General features: G+C 35.6%; 2 protein-coding genes across 5 annotated transcripts in view; one reads left to right on the forward strand and one right to left on the reverse strand.

Moving 5' to 3' along the window:
- The window catches only part of BTBD9 (BTB domain containing 9), a 503538-nt gene that overhangs the window by 336847 nt on the left and 151818 nt on the right, over positions 1–14873 (reverse strand). The window lies entirely within an intron of this gene.
- On the forward strand, positions 1663–2927 carry LOC138150159 (large ribosomal subunit protein uL29-like). Its single transcript, XM_069073608.1, has one exon. It carries the CDS (start codon positions 2467–2469, stop codon positions 2782–2784), a length of 318 nt encoding a protein of 105 aa, XP_068929709.1. The 5' UTR covers positions 1663–2466; the 3' UTR covers positions 2785–2927.

Here is a 14873-nt window from a genome sequence, read left to right on the forward strand (position 1 = left end):
TCTAAGTTTCTGATTAGGGTGCTGAGATTTGAACTATAAAACCTCTATTTAAAGAGAGAGCCTAGGTCAATCATCTCATTTCCCAAGCAACTGCACTCCTGAATACTTTCTCTGTCACACAAAAACCACTTTACAGATTAATTTTCTGTGTTGTCTTCCCACATTTGACTGTAAGCTTCTTGAGGGTAGAGTTGTCTTTCTTTTTCATATTTGTTCATCTTACTTAGTACAGTGCCTGACAAATATTAGGTGCTTAATATTTATTGACTAAATAACTGATAGTCCGACCTGCCTGGCACATCCAGCTTCTAGCCTTTTCCATAGGGTGTCCTGCTGCCTTCACTATGCTGGCTTGCCTGCCACATGAGTGGCAGCTGGTGGAAATGGGCTGGTCCCTGTAAAACAGGAGTTGCCTCCGTGGACAACAGCTGAGTCTTAAAATGGAAGGCAGGACTGTCAGTTCCTAGGAAGTGCTGCTACCCACAGGGTATATTAATTCTTCATTATCTGTATTTAAAAATTCTGTACACGCCTTTAAAATCATTATAAAATTAATTTTGTTTCATGACACTGGTTGAGATCATCATAATACTTCTGATGATGGAAAAATATGATTCGAAATCACTACTTTATTAGAACAAGAGCATTCTGAAAGAAAAGGACAATGAGGATAAATAGCAGAAGTCACTGTGCTGATAACACTGTAGCTTTTATATCCATTCAGGGAAATGAAATCTCCTTAGAAACTTAAACATAAAAAAAAGACAGAACCTCTCTGAGGGCAGGAATTGTTTTTCTTTTTCAGACTTGCATTCCCAGTGCTTTACACAGTGCCTGAAACACAAAAGGCACCTTAATAATTGTTTACTGACTGACTAAAGGTATAAGTTGGCTGGCGAGTTGCTTTTGCATTCACATCATTTTCTTTAGACAACTCTCGCTTGTCTTCATCATCAGAACTGTGTACTTTTTACTTTCGTTTCTTCAGAATTTTATTCTTGAAAGCTTCTCTTCCCTCCTGAACTGGTTTCCCTTGTAGAATCTTAATTCATGATACCCCAAATATATTGCTATTACAATATTTAATATACACATTACACTTAATTTTATTTATTCATACCCTTTATTCTTCACCTTTCCTGTTTTACGTCTGGAGATACAATGTGTCCCTCACTCCTGTACAGTGGACCATGTCAATGTTGTAGGCAACACACTACAAGCTTCAAAAGAGTAGGAATGATGTATAATCTTGCTCTCTGCCTACTACTGCATGGCTTCTATTTATGGAATCTACAGTCTCTGAAGAACTGAAGTTGTAAAACTGTACATCTGAGCACAACAGAGAGGCAAAGAGTAGGTGTGAGCAGGATGCAATGAGAAATAAATAAGGCAATATGAAGAATTAAAGGATATTATGAAAAAATTACTTTAAAAAAGATGGGTCAGTCACATGGCAAAAATGAAGGAAAACAATGGCTAACAATCACATCTGCTAGCACTTTCAACTACCCAAGTATAGAGTCTACCTGGGCCATGTAATCTGACATTCTCTAGGTTTCTAGGCACTCTCTTATGATCACTTATTTATTTTGTGGCATTGCTCTTATTTCTTTTCTACATTTTTTCTCTACCACTCATGTTTGATTTTTAAAATAATTTTTGGCTCTTTTTTTTACATCTCTTTCTTCAGTTCTTCTAGGAATTCTTATTGGGCTTGTGTCCAGTCTACATTTTTACCCCTTTGGGGGTTTTTACTTGTGGTTGTTTTCAAGTCATTGTCTTCTGGGTTTCTGTCTTGAGCTTCCCTGAGCTGGAAAAAAAAATGCTCATTGTGACTTTGTTGGCTTTCCAGCTCAGAATTCAATTTGGCACATTTTTTAAGTTGTTGTAAAAAGGGTGTAGTAGGAAAGCTTGGAAAAAATGCTGGCTTCACTATGCCATCTGCTCCCCTATTTATTTATTTTACACGTTACCTTGTGTGCTCCATTACTATCCTTGATATTTCAAGAAGTTAGGGAGGCCTCCAGCACAATGGGTGGAATACCTGCAATAAACTTGCATGAGATGACTTAAACTAGAGTCACATGAGGATAAACTGAATCTGTGTCATTTGTGCGAACATCCTTTTCAACAAGATCACAACTTTGCAAATCCATCACCCCGAACTACAAAATGCACAATTGTTGAAGGTAAGGAACGCAGTGTTAATAAAAATACTTGATGATTTAAACTTATTCTCTGATGCTGAGACAATCAGTGGATCTTTAACAATCAACATGTGTTATATGTAAGAAGACATATACTTGGCTTCTAGAATTAAGTCATTTTATATGAAAGACAGAACTATGCCTGTGTCATCTAAACATTCAGTCTTCTATAAGACCCATCTACCAGTGTTTACACATAAAAACCTCTAGAATTGCTCTTTCCTCTCGGAGCCGCTGGCGGTGTGTCTCTTCTGTGATCATGACAAAAATCAAGGCCAGGGATCTTCGTAGGAAGAAGGAGGAGGTACTCAAACAATTAGATGATTTAAAGGTGGAACTTTCCCAATTGAGAGTAGCCAAGGTCACTGGAGGAGCTGCATCCAAGTTATCTAAGATCCGAGTAGTTCGCAAATCTATTGCCCAAGTTCTGACTGTCATCAACCAGACACAGAAAGAGAACCTCAGGAAATTCTATAAGGGCAAGAAATACAAGCCCCTGGACCTTCAGCCCAAGAAGACCCATGTCATGCACCGCAGGCTTAATAAGCACGAGGAAAGCCTGAAGACCGAAAAATAGCAGAGGAAGGAACGCCTGTACCCCCTTCGGAAATTCGCAGTTAAGGCATAATATGTTGAGGTGCTCAATGAAAAGACAAATTGTTATAACCTGTGTGTAAAAAAAAAAAAAAAAAAAAAAAACAACCTCTAGAATTTCTTCTCCAAAGCAAAAATATCTTGAAAAGTATTTATGGGAATAAGCAGGAAAATTGGGTTTGTGTAGTATCACAAGAAAACAATGAGGAAATCAGTACAAAACACAAAAGGCACAGGAAGATATATACATAGTGGCATAACACATAAAACCCTGCCCCTGTCCAATCGCTAGAATATTTTATAGTGGTATATTCTTTACTAGAATACTATGTCCTACTCTAGGCTCTTCAACAACAGAAAGTCATGGGAAAGATCAGATGAAAGCCAAAAAACAATTAATTCACTGGAAAACTAGACCTATAAGGAAAGGTTAATAGAACTAGGCTTATTTTAGCCTGAAGAAAAGAAGGCTGGGATGAACATTTTAACAGCCTTTAAATCTATAAAGGCTCATTCTGTAAAGGGATAGTCACTCTATTTGCTCTATCTTCATTAAGGTAAAATAAAAAGAAATGGGATTCAAATACAATACAATAAATTTAGGATGGATTTATGAAAGAACTTTCTCTAAGAATTAGGGCTGTTAAGAGGAGCAGAAATGGCTTCCTACTGAAATTTCCATTAAAGAGGAAAAAAAAATAGGATCAATTCTCATCTGTCCAGGAAGGTTAGCTAAAGGTATAGGGGGCTGACCTTTCAAATCTTTATATTTTATGATTCTAAGACACTTCCTTAGATGACAATAAAGAACAAGATGTGGGGGGGGAAATATATAAATGAAGTCCAGGCAGTTACCTTTATTAAAATTTCCATTAAATACCCAGTAATGTTAACAAACATTTTAATAGGTGAATTTTTAAAATATAGGGCACACAGTATAACTACTGCATAAGAAACATCTGAACAACAGAATTAGAAAGGTCTTTGTTCATGGTGAGGAAGAAGTCCCACAAATATACACATATTTTAGTAGAGTACTGTGATTATGGCTTAGCACTTCAGAATGATAAATATAAGTGTCATTTCTTCTTCTATTTGTATATAAGTAAAAAGGTTAATTAGTGAAGAATAGAGAGGAAACGTAAATGGCACTTGAATATGTCCTTGTAAAGCAGGATGACATTGTCCTTGTAAATAAACCATCAAGACACTTTATATTGTAGGAGAGTGACTAACCATTCAACTGGTCTACAGGCTTTGTTCAAATTAAAATGTTAACGTTTGCTAAGTATGTGCCATTTTTATGCACAGACAAGGAAAGCATCCATATGTTAGCTACACCTAGTTTCAGTGATGGGTTAAAGAAGTTCAGACTGAAATCCAATAACTTTAGTCAATCAGTGCCCTATCCATTGCGTCAACTAGATGCCCTATTATATTTAAATAGTCATACACAAGCACGTGCGCGCGTGCACACACACACCACACATTTACCAAGTAGATCCCAGGTTAAGAATTCCTGTTCTTCAAGATGTTCATATTAAATAAGGGTTTCCTAAGAAGGAGGCAAGGCTAGAGGGAATTAGATGAGCAGTGAGAAAAGCACCAAAAGTGTTTTGTGATCATCTCTTTCTTTAAACACAGAGAAATACTCTTTTGTGAAATACTACCAAAAGATCCTTGGCAGAAAGGAATTATGTTAATAAAAGGCGTTATCACACTAGTGTGGGTGCTGCCAAGGCAAAAGTGAAGCCATATTGCTCAAATGGAAGAGGAGAACCAGTGAAATCTATACTATTTTATAATTTCCTATTAGCTAGTATTTATTTACTTCCATTTAACAAGTAATTGCTTCTTTCCTACATAATATTAAGTAATAACACCTGTTCATGTTCCTCATTCTGTTACTACTTTAGTAACTATTTATCTTCTATCTTCTCAGCACTGATTAAAACACAAACTGTCTTTAGGAAATGTTATATCTTAATTTATGGCTTAATTTAGACTTATCATTCAAATACTGATAATATGTCTCCTAAAAGGAACAGCTTTTAGGTCTATTATCACTCTCCAAAATACATTAAAAGGTCTTAAGCCCTAATTATTGAAGACAGTGAAAATAAGTAAATTCACAGTGAAAGAAACAACTCCTAGGTCTTTCAATACCTAGCACAATGGGGTATATATTAAGAAAGCCATTAAAGTGGTACTCCCTTGAGACTACACACTGGAGGGCATGTGGTATGTTTCACCCCTCTTTTTATTGCTTTTGCTCCCAAACTTATTTAATGTTCTTTAATGCAAAGCAAAGGGAAAACAATAAAAGGTCCCTTCCAGAGACAGATGAATAACTGCTCTACGCAAAAGCAGTAACTGTATTTCTCTAACTCTTCTCATTCCAGAACTACATGTCCCTTAGCTAATTATTCTTTTTCATTTTATTTCTTGGCAATCAGGCAAAATATATCATCGCCCCCATTCTACAGATGGGAAAAATGAAGCATTCATTAGTTTTTCTGAAAGCACTGAGGAAGCATCCATGTATTTGACAACTATCAACCTTGGTTGATTCAACAATAAACTTTGAAGGAGTTGCTTCTAAAACTTTTAGATTTTAGTAGCTCATAGTAGGTTGTTACTACTACTACTACCACCACTATCAGCTAACATTTATACATAGCTTTATGATTTGCTAAGTGATTTACCTGTATTACCTCATTTGATCATCCTAACAAGGAGGTGTTAATATTCATTTTACAGGTAAGGAAACTAAAGTTGAGGGATGCTAAGTGACTTGCTCAGGGTTATACAGTTAGTGTCTATGACAGGGTAACTCAGGTCTTACTGACTCTACTATACTTCAGACTACTGACACTACTCCTACACCTATCTGCCTCATCAAGGCTGGAAGACTTGAAGATGATACCCATATAATACAAAATGGAGGCAGGGGGAAGACAAAGAAAAGGAAAAAAACACAGGAATATGAAGTCACACCAACAAAAGTTCCCTACCATTTTGGAGTTATATCTCTCAATTTTATAGGATTTATTAATGTTTTCACCCATCTACTCCCTTCTAAATATTATGCAGCACATACTTATAAAAATTAATTTTGTTTCATGACACTGGTTGAGATCATCATAACACTCAAATAATGTAAAACTATGACTTGAAATCACACTTTATAAGAACAAGAACCTTCTGAAAGAAAGGACAAAGAACATAAAAAACCAGAACTCACTGTGCTAGATAATGTTGTCGAATTTATGTCCATTCAAGGAAATCAAATTTCTTTAGAAGCTTAAACATAAAAAAATTAAAACAATGTCTCCACATGTAAGTATTACATAATAACATTTAATTCTGTTAAATTTAATAGGAAGGAAGCTTTTTAAAAATTTTTGAATAAGGCAATTTATATGAATTTTATTTGAGCTAAAGTTTATAACATTTCTTTCTCCGCCTTGGGAACGGATACCCCATGAAGTTCAAAAAATGGCAAAACATACTGTGGCTTACCAATAGCATTATTTTTTTAAAAACAGACTTCACCCATATTCCTTCCTCTCTTGGAGAGCTGTCCCTTATAGCAAAGCATGAGAAAAATTCTTGGGAAAAAAATAATTGATATGATATGCAACTTTCAATCTCTGCAAAGAAACTAGAGATCTCTTCTCATAACTCTTTTTTGGAATCAAGCTTAATTTTTATAATTTTGTAACATCCCAATTTCAATTGTCTGATAATTTTATTTGTTCTATACAATGGTTACCTGGCTCTGCTTACTTCATTCTGAATCAGTTCATGGAAGGCTTTCCATGGCATATTATATTCCTAATTTCTTAGACCCCAGTAATAATCCATTAATTTATATATCATAGCAGCAGCTAGGTGGTGCAGTGAAAAGAGCATGGGCCCTGGAGTCAGGAGGATCTGAGGTCAAATCCAGCCTCAGACACTTAATACTTACTAGCCGGGTGACCTTGGGCAAGTCCCTTAACCCCAATTGCCCTGGCTTCCCCCCTCCAAAAAGAAAAAAAAATTTATGTATCATAATGTGTTTAGCCACTAGGCATCTACTTGGTTTCCAGTTCCTTGCTATTAGAAGTGTTGCTATATATATGTATGCATATATATATACATATACATATATATATGTATATATATATAATCTGCTTAATTTGCTGGGTATGAAGAGAAACCACAGAGTTGTTTTGATTTTCATTTCTCTTATTATGAGTAATATAGAGCTATATTTTTTCACATGGTTGTTACTGGCTTGCAATTCTCTATTTGAAAAATGTTCACATCCTTTGACTACTTCTCTACTGGAGGAATAGATTTTGGTCATAGATATTTGTTAACTGTATCTATAGACTATATACTGAAGCCTTAAGAAGAATATCTGATACAAAGATCTTTTCCCAAGTACCAATTCCCTTTCTAATCAATTGTGAAACACAGACAAAAAAATAACCAGGGCTAAAAAAGTACTTACCACCAATGTTTGAAACAGCTAAAAATGTTCTTTTCTTACTTAAAACCTAGGAACAACGTTTGGTCAGGAAATTATTAATGCCTGAAAACAGAATGTAATCACCAGTTCAAATGTAACATATCACTACAATATAAAGAGACTACCAGAAATGTATTATCTGGCCGGATTTCCACTCATTTGACTCGTGAGACTAAATTCAGAAAACAGCAGGCAGTTTTGTTTTGGTGGGGTCTTCAGGTGGAAATATTGAGGTTAACAGCTTTCCTTACTGAAAATAATAACAGTCTACTTCTAATGCTGATGTCAATATCTATTCCTACACTTTAAATATTTTAAACATAATTTTGTGATTTCAACTATTTAACATTTTTTTTGAAAAACAAATAAAAAGGAAAAAAAATATTTAGCCAATAACTGTTGTAATGCAATGTAAAGGTATCTAGAGATAATAAGTTTTTCTGCCAACGTATGTCAGTAAAATGAAACCAAATTAACTGTAAAAATTAGTAAGGAGAAAGTGGAATGTGAATGTAACAAAGAGAGTGGCTGAAGGAAGATTCATTCAACCTGGACGAACTTATTAAGAATCCTCAAAAACAGGTTTATCGTTACACTTTAGGCCCAAGAAAACGTTCTCTGGAATCTGATCATGGAACAAAACAGTAAAATTGGTTTTAGTGTTTTAACTTTAATTAGTCACATTAATTAATGCTAAAAACAATGTTAACAGTACATTATTTTCATCTAGTTAAATAAAGGATTACACACATTTGAGTAAATTACACAGTATTAAACATTTGAATAACTTTCAATGAAGTCATTACTGTCATTCAAACAAGTTTCCACAGTTAAAGGCTGAATGTTAAGTATGAACTGATTTGGCTATATAAGAACATAAATGCTTTATCTTTTAGCTGACGTAAAATGAAGGGATTTGATTATTTCTGCCTTATATAATGAGTAGTTTACAGTAGCATAGCGCCCTCATGTGCCCAAAATAATCAATACTACACAATTCCCAATGTCAGTAAAGGCTGTTTTCATACTGTATGGAAATAAACTGATGAAGAATATTAGTTGCCTTTTCTTTATATAATTTGCGTTTCTCTTGGAGCAAATCTTCAATGTCAGATCATTTTGCCAGTCAGTATTCTCTTTTCTAAATTTTAATTTTCTACAGCAATTCTGTATATCTTCTTAATACATTTTTTTAAGAATATCAAGAAAATAAATCTTCCTTCAATACACAGAAACATTAATAAAGGACTACATAACACTATAATTATACCCTAATATGACTATATCCATTTGCATGCAAATACGTTTTTATAAGCTTATTAGTAGAACATTATGTTGGTAATATCTACTTTAAAATATAGAGAGATAACAGCATAATATAGTGAAAAGAGCACTGGACTAGGAATCTAAAGTATCTGAGTTCTGGTTTTGGTTCCATCAACATCTTGCTAAAGAATCTTGAGGAAATCTCTTCATTTCTCAGTAGCTTATTTAATCAACTATAAAATGAGAAAGTTTTATCAAAGAGTCTCTAAGAACTACTTCTAGTTCAAAATTCCTGTCATACTTAATGGAACTTAAATGTTAAATCATTAAAAATTATAAAACGTTATCTAAGGTGGGTTTTATAATTTTTCAAATATCTTTTTAATATTGCCTCCACTTACAAATATATTCTTACCTTACATAGAAAGGGCCCTTTCTTGTTTAAAAAAAAAAAAAGATAAAAGTGAAGATGGGGAAAAGAAAGCAATTCAAGAAAACTAACCAGTGTATCAACTAATTCTGAAAATATATACAGTGTTCCACACCCATAATTTCGAACCCCTCCAATGAAGGGAATTGTTCTAGTTCTGTTTCTTACTCTTTTAAGCACAGCATGTCCCCAAATGATGAAAATGTTTTAAAATATTTAAAATTATTTTAGCATTTCTATTTTCTAAGTAACAATCAAAAAACAACATTGCATATGTACAGCGTTTATTCAACACTATTCCTATTAAAGTGGACACAGTTAAATCTCCAAACAGTCCTTCAGAGATGGGGGGGAACTAATCTTACCTCAAACACTAAAAGAAATATTCAGGATTGAAATACACAACTCATTTTTACAACTACCTTGATTTCAAATATGAACAGGAAACAAGGTAGTCTTAATTGTATTTATCTAACAATGGCTGGGTGGCACAGTTGACAGAGCGCCACCTGGAGTCAGGAAGTCATATTGCTGAGTTCAAATTTGGCCTCACTTTACTAGCTGTGTGACCCTGGGCAAGTCATTTAACCCTGTTTGTCTCAGTTTCCTCACCAGCAAAATTAGTTCGGGAAAGAAATAGCAAACCACTCCGGTATCTCTGCCAAGAAAACCCCAAATAGGGTCACAAAGAATTGGACAAGGCTGAAATGAGTGAGGAACAACAACAATATGAAATCAAATGCCTGTAGTGTTTTTAATTTTAAGTTGAAATTTTTACCCATTAAAAATTTCAATCATAGACTCATTTCACCAGATGATTTGATGGTTACTCAAAAGGCAGATACTTTCAAACAAAGAATGGTCTGCCTCATCTACTGTCTTTTTAATTTTCAGAGGATACAGAGTTGTGCTATTTTTCACATTCTATCCATCTATGGAACGAATAAAAATTATCTGCCAGGCTGTGATAGTAATGGCAATTAAAGATTACCCTGTATTGGCTTGGTTTTCAAATTGATTGTGTTAAAACCCAGAGCTTGTTAATCCCACCTGTGGGATAGACTTGTTGATGTGAAAAGAAAGTCCTGAACTGGGAGGAGCTGGTGACGTAGATTTGGAGAGAAAAGAGAGAGGCAGAAGAACTTTTTGGAAGCAGCACCTCGTGGAGGCAGAGAGAGACTGAGAGAATTGCTGGGGGCCACTTTGAATAGCCCTGGACTTTTGAGACCTGCCCCCTGAGCTGCCAAGGACTGAGGAGACATGGCTGTTTTGCTGGTGCTTTGTCTGTCTGTTTTGATGTTGTTTTGCCAGATTTGTCCACTGGTGAAAGACAGTCCTTTTGTTGAAGAAGTCCTGGAACCTGGCTGTTGGCTAAGAGCTCCTGAGACTGTCCTGCAGACAGAGAGTGAATACTGTCCACTGGTGAAGGACAGTGCTGTTGTTGCAGGGGTCTGGAGACTGTCCTGCAGACAGAGTGAATACTGTCCACTGGTGAAGGACAGTGCTGTTGTTGCAGGGGTCTGGGAACCTTTCTGTTGGTTCAGAAGCCCTGAAGAAGGATTTTCTTGTTGTATGTTTACAGAAATCCTGGGAGAGGGTTTTGCTAATGTTTTCAGGGGTTTTAGGACTGTTCTACAGACAGAGGATGAATTAATGAAGGGACTGGCATGTATCTTGTGGCCTTGATAAGCCTGGTCTCCCCAGGAACTAAGATTGCTGAGAACTTGCCTCTGTGTCAAGATGAAGAAAAGACCTCCATTTGGGTATTAAGTGCTGTGCTTAAACTTGATGTAACTCTGGGGTAGATTCAATTGTGATCCAGGGGTGGGAAACTTTTGACCTTTTTGTGTTCTAAGGTTGAACAAATGAATGTACTTTACTTATGTTTGGAAACTAATCTCCATTTGAGAAGAGGGGCTTTGTGGTGGACTAAATGAAAGAACAGCCTAGGGGTGGAGTAGTATTTAGAACAGGGACTTTGTAATTGGGGTGCGGTAGTACTTGGAGATTATTTAATCACACTTAGTAAATGCTGTATTTTGAATGATGTCATGTTTTGACCTTCTCTGTTCTTGGTTTGTCACTGAATAAAATGGAGAGCACCTATGCTGGTATTTTGAACCTTGGGAAGTTGCCTTTCCTTGGCATTACATTACACAGGCCATGTACTGAGTTATGTCCCAATCTTCAAATGAGCAATAGTAAGACAGCTTGCCACAGTATAAAGTAAGTAGAGCTTGGGTCCTAGATTTACTGTTTAACTAGGTATGTGGCCTTGGGCTGAAAGCATTTCCCACCTCTTCGTTTTACATTCCTTGTGTATAGGATTAGAAGGTTGGACTCTATTTCTAAGATCTCTTTGAGATGTAAGAGCCCATAAAGTAACTTCTGAAACCTTAGGAAGGGGAAAAAATGAAATTACATGCCTACCTTTTGTGAGGCATTGTACTAAGAGCTTCACAAATATTATTTCCTTTGATCCTCACAACAATCCTGTATTATTATCCCCATTTTACAGTTCAGGAAATTAGGTAGACAGGTGTTAAGTGACTTGATTAAGGTCACACAAGTAGTACTGACACAAGATTTGAACTCAGGTTTTCTTGATTTCAGGATAAGTGCTATCTACTACCTAGCTGCCACATGACAGCTGAGAAAAGAGAAAAGAATAAGGGGAAATATCTCATGGCAATTTTAAAGATATTGAAACCTAGTCCTATACATTGGGTTTAAATCTTAACTCTACCACTATCTTGTGTGATAGCAATCAGCATTTTAAATCTACAGCTGCAAAAGATATCAAAGGTCACCAATACCCTCATTTCAGAGATGAGGAAACTAGAGTCCAGAGTGGTTAAGTAAACAAGTAAGTGACACTGTATGGGCTTCAGATTTTTATCTGCCACAAAAAAAATCAAAGAAGCACACATTATCAGAGTTTCATCTAGTAAACAGAATAATATCAGTGATCAGAGGAAGAAGCTCGGGGGCCCTCAAGTCTAACATCATTTTAGAGATGAGGAAACTGAGGCACAGGAAGATATATATCAGTGACTCGCCTAGGGTCACACAGCTAATCAAGAGTCTGATCTAAATCAGTCTTCTTGACTCTGAGTCCAACCTTCTATCCACTACTCCATGAAGCTCATAAATGCAAATACAGTGTAATTTTTTTTTCAAGGAAAGGGTCCTTTAGAAACTCCTTTTTACTATTATTCTTGACTTAAAAGAAGGCTACTACTTCCTCACTGCTATAGTGAAGTTACAACTAAGGGAGATTTCCAAAGAGTAGCCTAAGCCTAAGTGTGGAATGCAAGAGGGAGAAAAGGACTTGATGTGAAAACATATTAGATGCCACAGCAAATAGAATAGGTAAAAAAGGACTGGCCCACCTTCTTCCTCATAAAGGATCATAGGCTCATAGATGTAGAGCAGTAAGGGACTTTTGGAGACCATTTAGTCCAAGATGACACTGGTGTTGAGTGGCAGAGCTTGGATTTGAACTCTGGGCTTCTGGATCAAATACAATAAACCATAATAAGTATTTATGAAATGCCATCTCTTTCCTCTTTTCTCCTGCTGTAAAAAGAGAAGTGAAAGAGTAGAATGGAAGAGAGAAAAGAATAGGGGAAAATATATCATGACAAATTTAAAGGCACTGGAATTATCCTTATAAACTGATTATTGTTCAAATAACAAAGTAAATGGAATTTGCCCCTTAGGCTCTTAGCAAGCTGCCAACAAAGCCCAGTAATTACATCTAGAATCTAGTAACTCGCCCTTCTAGTGTGCTCAAGAGCATCCTTGGAGGCAGAGAGAGCTGATTTCACTTCCAAAAGTAAGCTGGAAAAGTCTAGCAACAACTGCCATTACTCTTCCTCAAAGGCAAAGCCTATCAACCAGATTTGAAGAGTGGGTCTCCCTCATCAGAAAGGGATATTTATTTTTCTTAAAAGGCAAAAATACCTTAATGCAGAGCCAAGCAACAAATAATGTTAACAGTATGGATACAAAATTCCAAAGAAAGACTAGGAGACTGTTTTTTCTTTTTAATGAAACATCATGAATATTCACATACTCTATAAAAAGACTAGCCTTTTAAGAATCAGTCTGTGGGAAATGAATATGCGGCTGTATCAAAGAGACAAACTGTATTAACTGTAGAAATAGAATTTTTTTTATAACTTCCATATGTATTTCTTTCCTTGACAAAGTCATGCTTGAACTTTGTTCTAAAATGAAGTAATTTAGAGCCCTTATAATCTTTATTCTCTGATGTATAGGAAAATCTATACATATATAAATATCTCATATTGCATTTCTTCTATAGTTTCACCCATCAATAGTCACCTTGCATAAGGAAAACACTAGATTATATAGAACTCACTGCATATGTATATGTGTGTGTGTATATTCACATACTACACACTCACATACATACATACATATATATATATGAGGGTGGGGGGGAGGAAGAGTCCCAGGCCTGAATTTCAGGCAGCCTATTCTATGTTCATAAATGTGAATAATATAATCAGAAAGAAAATAAATTTTATTGTATCAATACATTTTTATATTCCTTTACAAGAAATATGTCACACTGAAAATATCTATTTACATAATGATTTCCAAACCATAGCTGGTAGGGTACAATTATCTAGACCCAGCTAGGTGGCTCAACTGATAGAACACTGGGTCTGGAGTCAAGAAGACCTGGGTTCAAATTTAGACTCAAACATTTACTAGCTGTGTGCTCTAGAGTAAGTTACTTAAGCCCTGTTTGCTTCAATTTTCTCAACTTTTATATAAGGATAATAATAGTACCCAACTCTCAGGGTTGTTGACAGGGTTGAACAATATACTTGTAAAGTACTTGTCTGGCACATAGTATATATATACTTTACTATCCCTTCCTCTTTTCCTTCCTTCCTAATAATACGGGTGAATAATTCTTTTCCCATATAAAACATTTAAGATCCTACTGTCCTGTGAAAGTAACACCAGTTTAGAAGTATTTTCATGCTTTAATTAAATAGGTCTTAGCTAGTCAAACTACTTATAACCGAACTGAAACAGTAACAACCAGAAATGCAAATAGCCACATTTTAATAGGTATGATAGTGCCAAGTTTGCCGAAAACAACTTTAACACTGAGGTTCTACTCTAAATATCTTTAAAGACAGAATTTTTTTGTAACTAACATGAAATGTAAAATTACTCTAATATTAGTACCAACAAAAACCTAGTGGGATAAAGGTGAATAATTCCCAACAAACTAGTAAAGACAAACAGCTCATCATGCTTATGGTTGCTTTACTTCCAGGTATGCTTAAGTACCTACCTACAGGACTCCCAAATAAATTCTACCTACACATCTTTTATCTATACAGATATTTATACAAACTTCTCTTCTATCACCAGTCAAGGGTAGAAAACCTGTGGCCTTCTAGGTCCTTGGGTGCAGCCTTTTGACTGAATCCAAGTTTTACAGAAAAAATCCTTTTATTATTAAGGGGATTTGTTTTGTGAAGTTTGGCTTCAGTCAAAGGGCCACATTTGAGAACCTAGAGGACCACATGTGACCTCAAGGCCACAGGTTCTCCACCCCTGAGAATAGAAATGGGGAAAGTCCCTGTTATATTCCTAAATCATAGGTAATACCAAATAAAAATATCTATCTTAAGAAACCATAAAAGGAAGTCTTCCAAATTATGATTAGCTTTTGTTATCTCAATTGATATAAGTTTGTATGCTCTAAAGACTAAGGAGGAGAATGGATCTAGTCATGAACTGGGCGGGGGGGGGGGTGTCCAGGGGCACAAGAAGAGACAAGAAATGGAGAAGAATATTTAGTCTA

This window comes from Petaurus breviceps, unplaced genomic scaffold, assembly GCF_028583685.1.
Source record: "Petaurus breviceps papuanus isolate PSGF00001 unplaced genomic scaffold, PetGlider_PUasm1.0 90865, whole genome shotgun sequence".
Lineage (NCBI taxonomy): Eukaryota > Metazoa > Chordata > Mammalia > Diprotodontia > Petauridae > Petaurus > Petaurus breviceps.

What these genes read in the sequence shown, in the direction of transcription:
- LOC138150159 (XM_069073608.1), top strand. Translation starts at nt 2,467, where the DNA reads ATGACAAAAATCAAGGCCAGGGATCTTCGTAGGAAGAAGGAGGAGGTA.